Source organism: Poecilia reticulata, linkage group LG6 (genome assembly GCF_000633615.1).
Source record: "Poecilia reticulata strain Guanapo linkage group LG6, Guppy_female_1.0+MT, whole genome shotgun sequence".
Classification (NCBI taxonomy): domain Eukaryota; kingdom Metazoa; phylum Chordata; class Actinopteri; order Cyprinodontiformes; family Poeciliidae; genus Poecilia; species Poecilia reticulata.
The window spans coordinates 8,631,333-8,641,042 of NC_024336.1; the positions used below are offsets into that span (position 1 = coordinate 8,631,333).

A 9,710-nucleotide genomic window follows, 5' to 3' on the forward strand; every position below is an offset into this window, starting at 1 on the left:
GTGGTTGAAGCAGATGGAGACTGTAGTTTTCAATCAGGATAAAACTCCCACAAATTAAAATCTTCTCTAGATAATCACAAAGTATTCATCTTTTAATAATCAAGCTTTCTGTTTTCCTTTTAAACCAGACCACATCTATCCATTCACTGATGCACCAGCCCAGACTTTGATGCACCTAAACCTGCTTTCAGTTACATTATTAAAACTTGGCAATAAAGAGCAAGTGTTTTCTAACAAAGAGTGACCTAAATCATATTATTGCTGGGAATACAATCTTTTTCAGTTCAGATAAAATATTAAAAAACTGGCCTGAAGTTTTCAATCTACAATGATTTACACATTCCTTTCCTACAAAAATATTTCTGTTAAGATTTCAATTCTGATCTGGACTAACTGGTTGGTTTTCTATTGTCGCCTGGCTGCAGAACCCAAATGAGTCTCACACGTTCTCCTTCTGGTCTACTAAGGAGTAGAATTTATGTTCCCAATCAATTACAAGTCGGCAAGAACTTGCAGCAGCAAAGCAGTCCCAGACCATCACACTGCCACCACCATGTTTAACAGCAGGTATGATGTTCTTGTGTCCACAGAATATTTTCCAAATATTTTTGAAGTCTTATGAGTCATTCAGATGTTTACACGTCTTTGTGTTATTTTGGGTCAGCAGTGGTTCTGATCCTGGATTCGCTCATGGAGGCCATTTTTGCCCAGGCTCTCTTCCTTCTTGTTAATCCATGAACTCTGACCTTAACAGAGGTGGTGTAGCCTGCAGTCGTTCTCCTGAAGGAGGCAATGAAGAGCTCTTGGACTAGTTTCAGTAAGTCAGCCACTTCTAGGAAATGTTTGCATTATTCCATATGTTCTCCATGTGTGCATAACGGCTCCCACTGTAGTTCTCTGGAATCCTAAAACCTTTGAAATGGCTCCTTAACCCTTTCCAGACTGATAGCTGCTCTTGTTTCTCATCTGTCAATTTCTTTAGATGTGTTGCTGTCTGAGTTTTTTTTTCTATACTTCCTGTTGTCAGAGATTTTTACTTCTGTGATTCATTGATTCTGCAGGACTGGCAGGAATCAAGTCTGGGTGCGTCTGTTGAAACTGAACAGAAAAAAAAAGTTTAACCAGTTAATTAATCATTTAAGAAGTTGGGGTTTGATATTTTTTTATATATAAACCCAGGTTGTTTTTGAGAGCTTTGGTCCACTGATGAATAAGATTATCATTTGAAAACTGTTTGTTTCATGAAAATTTGCTTGATGGTCTAAAATATTAAAGTGAGACAAAAAAAGCTATATATATATATATATATATATATATATATATACACTGCTCAAAAAAATAAAGGGAACACTTAAACACTTAAGTAAACACTTAAGTGTTCCTTTTGGGCAGTATATATATATGAATTGTTAAGGGATGAGATGCTGTTCATCCCACCATATTTTATTGGTTTACCTTGACCTTTCTGACCTCATTTCCTCCATAAAGTTTTTCATAAATCATTGAACAGCTCACAATCCAGTAGATTCAGCAATCTCCCTATGTTCAGAGATTCAATAATTCAATAATTTGACCGTTCGGAAATGAATTCACACAGTTAGAATCTTATATCATGGTTGTCAGAGGAACAAGCTGCTGCTCCTGCATCACTTTGGGTTTAACAAAAACATGATCATCCATTCAGTGACTTTCTAACGGAATCTGACCTGTTTGCTCTGTTAAGGAAAATCCAGATGGATGTTCAGATCTTTCATAATGAATCTGATAAAGATCACTGTATGCTGGGGATTTTATTAGTGCCTCAGAATGCTGCGCTGCACTGATGCTGTTATTCATGCAAACGGAGCCGCAACTGACTAGAGTGTAGACATTGTACAGTTAATGGACAAACCGTTTAATTTTATTCATTTTAAACTCTAAATTGCTGGAACTTGGGCGAGCACATGAATTTCATAATTTGTTATTTAATCCAAAATGGAACCAAAAGCTCTATACTCGGCCTCCAACATGATTACTTGGGTAAAAGTGAAGAGATGTGCTGGAAATGCTTTTCCTGCTCATTCAAACTTGGAACACGTACAAACTAATCTGTGTAATCTTTGTTTTAATTCAGTAATTATATACTGGCTGTAACATGTTGCAGGTTCTACCACAACAGGAAGTAAATTTAAAATGCAACAGGAAGCTAAACTGACATACATTTATGCATCAAAGTGTCTATAACCTTGATCAGAGTTTTGTTGGTGTGTTGGAAAGAAAGAGGGTTACATACATTTTCAGTTTTGATACATTTATTAAAAGGAAAAACTGAGTTTTCAGTGCTTTTCAGTAACTTTCCAATCAGCCAGAGCCGATGGACGGAAAATCAAGAGACAATTTTAAAAAAGAACATCTCTGCATTGGGCCAGTCTCAAAAGAACAAACGACTTCCCAAGAATAAAAAGAGAATTTATTTTCCTTCCAACAATTTTGAACCAAAACTAAAATGTCAGAACAATTAAAAGCAAAGCTGCATATAGATTTTACATGCGGTGGTTTGGTCAGGTTAAAACCAGAACCATGCTCCTCTGTAGAACCAAAGCTAGTTTCAGACTTTCAGCTACAACGTGCTCTACCAGCTGAAACAGAGCTGTGAGTGGCAGCACAGTGACTGTTTGAGACGATCTCTGGAATATTCTAGCTCTTCTCTGAAAGCTTTTATTGTTGTTGCAGAGAACATGAGGAAAAACGTAGATTATTCTGCTTATAGAAAACCGGCCGCAGAGAGCCGCTGCAGTTCTGGACCCGTCCAGTTAAAACACAACAGCTTCTTAAATCAATGAGAGGCAACAGGGAACCGGAGGCATTAAAACAAAGCCCATGGCGGCACAGAGCAGTCAGTGATATGGGCCCCCAGGAGCCCGCTCCATGTTCTGTTGGACCTCAGGAGCCACTGGCTGAGGTTTGGGTTGAGGCTCACCACAGTGGTGGCTCCGCTTGGGAGGAAGAGACTCTGAGGTCAGCTAAGATTGTGTGTGTGTGTGTGTGTGTGTGTGTGTGTGTGTGTGTGTGTGTGTGTGTGTGTGTGTGTGTGTGTGTGTAGGATGTTAGAGGGTTCAACTGTTTGACACATCAGCCTCAGCTTAGCTCATGTTTCATCTGATTGTACTGAAGCAGCTGCGCTACACATGGACACAAACGTGGACACACGTGTGTGTGGTGGCGCCTGTCACGCACATGCCTGCAAACGACCTTGAGCGAACCGCTGGCACCTGGGAGTCAAACGGGTTCCAGATGTTCAGTCGGACAGCGAGGGTGAGCGCAGGGACCTGCCGCTGGCCGGGCTGTTGCTGTAGGCGTACGAGTTGTCCCTGTCCCTGTCCTTCTCCTTGTCCTTGCTCTCATGCTTGTGCTTATGCTTGTGTTTGTGCTTGTGCTTCTTCTTCTTCTTCTTGTGCTCATGGTGGTGATGGTGGTGGTGGTGGGCGTGGTCACCGCTGTGCTTGGAGGACAACGAGGGCGTTTCCTTGGAGAACGGCGGAGGAAGTATGGCGGGCGTGGACAGCAGGGACTGCTCCACCAGCGGTGGCTCTTTACCTGAGCAGGTGAGAAAGATGAAGCTCAGCAGAGGAAGTGACATCATGCATGGTCATGGATCACGCTCCTACCTGGAGTGGAAGGTCTCTCCAGCAGGTTGAGCTGGTGGTGGATGAAGGCCTGACTGTCATGGACCGTCTCCATGTCAATGTCTTCCTCCTCCATGGTGTTGAACTGCAACACAGAACGGCAGAACTGATCATTCAGCCTCCATCCATCAGGCTAAAGCAGAGAATCTAGAATGGAGCACATTCTGTTTCTGCTCAGATCAAGTTTCATTTTCTTCTTCTACCTTCAGCTTCATAAAGCAGCTTTTACTGATAATTAATGACCTTGAAAGCTGCAGCATGTAACTTAAAAATATATCTTTACATATTTGTTAAAACTGTCACCATTTGTTTGGTATGAGACAGATAATCTGTGAGAAGATCGAGCTCCTCTGCCCCCTTCATGTGGTTCTATTGCCATCTCCAGAAATAAACAGTAACAGCCAATCAGAGCCAGGAGGAGGGTTTCGACGATGTCAATCATGCTTGTGTACGTGCTTGGTTGTAAAATATTTAACATAAAATTGGTGACCGCATGAATATTCACCCCTGGAGTCAGTATTTAGTAGTCGAACCGTTGGTGTGTACAGGACTCAGTCAGGGTTGCACATCTGGACGCTGCAAAGAATTTGTTCCTGAGTTGGTGGCAGGACTCTTTCAAGTCCATTTAACTATAACACATTATTTTGTGGAAATCAATTTCCCTTTGACATTAAAAGAGTTATTTATTGTTGGGAAGTTTTTTTGACAAAAACGCCTAATTTTGTTGTACAATTATAATTAAAAAAGAGATTTTAATATTTTTACTCTTAAAAGTTATAAAAAAATCCAAGTGAATGTTGTGCAGGGATTTGGATGATAGTTTTCAGGAGTTGTGTCCTAACAGAGCATGAAAGCAGCAGCTGGTTAAAGAACAGAGGATGAGCTAACCCTGATTTTGTAGCGTCCTGCTCTCCCATCATCCTCCTGGTGCTGCAGGATCTGCCCCGGCTCTGGGGGGGAACCCAGAGGGGTCTCAGCCTTCCTCTTCAGGCCCTGAGGGGGCTGGCCCACACCACACACCCCTAATGAGACAGGGTCCGGCTCTTCGTCCACCTCAAAGATACACACATACTCAGCATCAGCTACTTTAGCTTTTATATGGTTTGCAGAAAAATGTATCCAGTTCATTATTCTGAAGAACACAACACAATATAATAAAACCTATACAGTGACATCATTTATGACATCACTAAAAAACGTCCTGTTTCCTGTTTAACTGAACATCAATGCTCTGAATGTACCGACAGCACAGAAACAAACAGCAGCTACTCACAGCTGCATAGCTAATCCCCACGCCGTGGATGCCTATGCTGGCTGGCGTGTCCATGACAACGCTGACTCCCAGCTCGGGCTTGATGGTGGGGTTGAGGACAGCCTTCTTCTCCTTCAGGTTGAGCACCAGGCCCAGCTCTGGCAGCGGCAGGCAGGATGGCCGGGTGAGGCCGAACAGCGTGTAGTAGAGGTTGACGGCGTCGCAGCGCAGCCGCCAGTCATGAGCCGTACCTGGGAGGAGGCAGAGAGGTCCGGGTGAACCGCCAGCACCACCTCTGGTTTGTTTAAGTGTTTAGTAACTACACAGAAAAGTAATGTAGAGGATTTGACCTGCTCTTATTATGACAGGGTTTCTGCAAGTTTCACCATCTCAAATGTAATATTTTTTAAGACTTTTTTTGGTTTTTCAAGGCCTCACTTTAAGAAACATGAATTGAATTCTTTCTAAGGATGTGTGAACATCCTGTGTATATTCTTATTAAATAAATACAGAATAACAGTATTTCAATCTGCTCTGTAGCCTTTCTGCTGTTGCTGGCTGTTATTTATATGAAGCTAAGATGAAACATCAAACTGTGTGTAAAAGAAAGCTGCAAATGTAATACCAATATTTGAAAAGAAAAAAATTAAGAGTTGTATAGATGAAAAAATAAATAAAAATGGCTGGTTAGCATTACTACAGCAGCAGTCTCTGAATGTCTACCCTGCAGAGTGTAGATCCCCTCAACAGTGAGATTTCAACAAATATTTCGAAATCCATCCTCTTCCATGACAGAAGGCTCAAAGGAGCAGATAACATTATAATGATTATTTTTTTCTTTTACAACTGGGAGCGGCTGATTAACATCTAAAAAACTCAACTAATACCTGAACTATGACCCCAAATCCTAGAGGAGTTGAAAAGGAGGCGTTGGTGTATGAGAGAAGAGGAGGAAGTTGAAAGTACATCTTCTACCCATTAGAACGGACAAAGATCACATCGCATCTCCAACGTCTCTCTGCCCAACTTCTAACCATACAGCCAGCCAGAATTATAGAGGAGCCGCAAAAGCAGAGGAGGTGGATTAGCAGACCTTGCTGACAGCTGATGGTATCGTCCAAGTCACGTTATGTGGAATATCATCTCTGCTGCCTGGACACTGAGCTGTCATAACAGTCATGAGACCATCATACAGCAGCAATCTTCAGTCAGAGGTCTTTGCAGCATCACCATCTTCAACAACACTGACGATACTTGCATTGATACCAGTTTATGATCATAAATTTCTCGTTAGGATAAATAAAGTAGCTTTGAACTGAAGTGACAGCCTCAGAATTTCGTAGACTAAATGAACAGCAGGGATGTGCTGATGCTGTAGAAAATCCATTTGAGTTTTTAAATGGCTTCATTCATCTCTGCATTTCCTGCGAGTCTCTTTCAGGAATCCTGAACTTTAGGACCTCACTCAATTGCAGGATCTACACTGAAAAGCGTATCAGTTTAGCTAGCTGTGCATCCATCTGCAAAACCTATCAGCACTTTGGCCCTCACACTGACTGTGCTTCTGTACATGAATGCATCCTGACCGCACATTTTATTAAACAGTCCCACAGAGGCAATGGAAAGCAAGATAATGGACCCTCCATGGCAGCAGAACCAACTGGTCCAAGTTAGGAGTCATTCGAGTAGTTGGGTTGGGGCTAAATAAGCCGTACTGAAGCTGACCCAAACGGCCCGGCGCCGAACAATGGGGATGGGGGCAGACTGTGGCTGCAGAGCATGAGGGCAATAAATCAGCAGCAGCAACTGAAAATGCTCACAGGACTGACCTTCAGCTGGTGAAACATCATCCTGTCAGAGTGTTTAATACAGCAGGGGGAGCAGAACAACCAGCACGCTCTCATTACACGCTATTCAAGCTGACCACAATGGTCACTACGTATTTAAACTGGCAGCAGAGCCGTGCAGCTCCCCACACCGAGCTGGCCAACAAACAGCCGTCCACTGGAAGTAATCATCATAAATAACTCGGCCCATCCTCCTCCACTTGTAAATCAGACGCAGCAACAAGAACCCAGGGGCTGGAGGGAAACTGAAACTGTGAACATATACTGGTATTTGGCTTTTGAGGTGGTGGGTATTTGGGTTGGCACTCTACCACTGAATGACCTGGTTAGCTTAGCTGAAAGGTACACAGGACCCCCTGGAAGGAAAAGAAATAATGAAACCAGAGGACACAATGGAAGGAAGGAGAAGTGATCCAGAGAGCCGACCGAAGGCCTGACTGACAGAACACAGCACATAATAACAGCAGACAGACAGGAAGCTTATTTAATGTGAGCCCTGTTATTTGGATGCTGCTGTTCCCACACAGAATAAGAGCGATGTGAGAAAAAAACCAAACACCAAACAGGAGGATGTGCATAAATAATAAAGGCTTCAACAGTCTGAAAAGTACACAGCTTTCTAAGTGGGTGGCTGTGTTAGTGTTGGTCTGAGAACACATCAGCATGCTTAGCTCAGTTTTTGTCGTAAAAAAGAGATTAGGCTTCACCGCCTTCACATCATCCATGAAGCCTTAGCCAACGCTGCAGATAACGGTGGGTCAGTCTTTCCACCAGATGTGACCAGGGATTTTAAAAAAATATTTAGATTAACTCACAGTTTACCTTTAACTTTAAAAAGTTCATGCTACCAAAGAACATCTCACAAGCATCCATTTTTCTTAGTTTAAAAATTCCGATTATTAGAAATTCTAAATCCACTTACTAAAATATTGAATATGTGTTTTAACTTCAGAGTCCTTGAGGTGGTGAAACATTTTGTTTTCAAAGACTAAACAGATTGTCTAAACATTTTCTTGCTGATTATAATGTTAAAGGTCCATCTGGGCCACCTGACAGTAAAACAGAACTACAGCTTCAGTTATTACAGCTAGAAACTAAATCAGAAGCGATCAGGTCCAAAATCTGGGTGTAGTGATGGACTCTGACCTGAACCCTCAGAGCCTCATAACGACAGTTACAAAGTCGGCCTTCTATAACCTGCAGAACATCTCCAGGATTAAAGGACTAATGTATCAGTAAGATCTAGAGAAACTCATCCATGTGTTTATCTTTAGTTGCAACAGTGATGCAACTGTTGTGACTGGGGCAACAGTGACTCGGTTGCCCCAGTCACTGTTGCAACTAAACAGTTGTTGCAACAGTTGTTTAGTTGCTGTTGCAACTAAACAGTTGGGGGGTAGTTTTTATTTTTCAGCAGAATCTGGGAAAATGTTTTTTATTTTTATTTTTTATGATTTTCTCATACCAGGAAAGCCTAGCTCTTTAAGAAAGATGTGCAAACTTGTGAAATCCACTTTACAACCACAAACCCTAATTGGGGTTCTAGTAATTTCTAAAGCCACTGTGCATTGTGCAACCTCAAGAACTGAAAGATCCACACCATTCAGAGACCGTGAGAAGGAGTTTTAATGAGTGAAAAAGCCTGTTAAAATTAGACTAGGTTCTTCTAACTTTAATTTCAGGAACTATGCTCTGAAATTAAAGACAACAATATCGCCATAAATTTGCTAACCCTCTTCTTTGTAAAGACAACAAGCTATACATTTGTTTGCAGTTCCTCTGCTTTGATGACAGGCTGCTGTGTGCACATTCTGACCAAGACAATATGTTCTGAAAAAACGTAGTTTCTTGGTTCTGCTACATGCACAGTTTAAGCAGTTTTTGAGTAAAGAAACTGAGCAGGCAGTAACTGAACCTCTGTAAGTGCTATTTACTCTACGTGTGGTAGCATAAGCCTGCTGTGGTCAGATGCTACACCAAATGAGTGGAGGGAAAAGCTCAGTCCTAATTTGTTGTATTGGTGGAAAAGCAGCCAAAGAGCACTGCTCCAAACCCAACTGATCATTATCATTACTATTATGTTACAGAGACGCTGAAAACACAGGGAGGTAGCAGTTGCAAGTTTTAAAAGTCAGGTCCTTTAAACCCAGCTAAAATACTGAACATGCATCAGCGCAGTGACATCCTGATGAACAACAATAGTGGTTAACTATACATGGACTCTATTTGGAGTCCATCTTATTTGGATGCTTACCCTACGCTACAGGCTGATACTATTTGAGTTTGTCATCAGCCTGCATGAAGTCTTTTTATCAAACAGTGTGTGTCATGCCTTCTCTTTAATCTGCCTCAGTTTTTTCACAAGGCGGCAACTCTTCCACATCCGGAGACGGTACTGTGGCGAGTTTAAGTTCTGCTAGCACGATGTCACACCAATTCACCAACTTGGTTTTTTGTGACTGCCTCGCTCATTGCCTCAGGTGTGCCAACTCAGCCCGTACACAGGTCATGAGGTCAAGCCAAGGCGACAAGAAAGTGTCTGATCCAGTTTACAAAGTGTAAAATATTCATGCTAATATTTTACATTTCTGCTAGCTGGTGTTAATGTTGCACCTCACCACCCAAAGGCAGAACTGGCCTTTGCTACTCACACAGTCTTTATTATAACTTGAGTCTGTCGCCAACAGTGTTGTCACAGTTACTTTGAAAAAGTTATTTGATGTGGGATCACTGATTAATTCTATAACAAGTAGTCAGTAAAAAGAGCAATTAAAATTTTGGAAATGTACATATTTCTAACAACAAGTCATTTTATTCCTAACACAGTTTTATATAAATTAAACTTAAATTTGATGATGTTGTATGTTTGAAACTAGATGAAACTTAAGTCACTAGCACAAAATAATAACCCTCTAGGAGAGGTTCCCAAACTGTGGGGCGCGCCCC

The 9,710-nt window shown here is 41.8% G+C and overlaps 1 protein-coding gene across 1 annotated transcript in view; it reads right to left on the minus strand.

Moving 5' to 3' along the window:
• Positions 1-2,269: 2,269 nt before the first annotated feature.
• The window catches only part of taf2 (TAF2 RNA polymerase II, TATA box binding protein (TBP)-associated factor), a 35,489-nt gene continuing 28,048 nt past the window's right edge, over positions 2,270-9,710 (minus strand). Inside the window, exons 24-27 of the mRNA XM_008411069.2 lie at positions 4,939-5,168; positions 4,554-4,718; positions 3,648-3,750; positions 2,270-3,576 (exon numbers count right to left, since the gene is read on the minus strand). Of these exons, the coding sequence (XP_008409291.1) occupies positions 3,278-3,576; positions 3,648-3,750; positions 4,554-4,718; positions 4,939-5,168 (797 nt within the window). The 3' untranslated portion in view covers positions 2,270-3,277. The remainder of the gene's footprint in view (positions 3,577-3,647; positions 3,751-4,553; positions 4,719-4,938; positions 5,169-9,710) is intronic.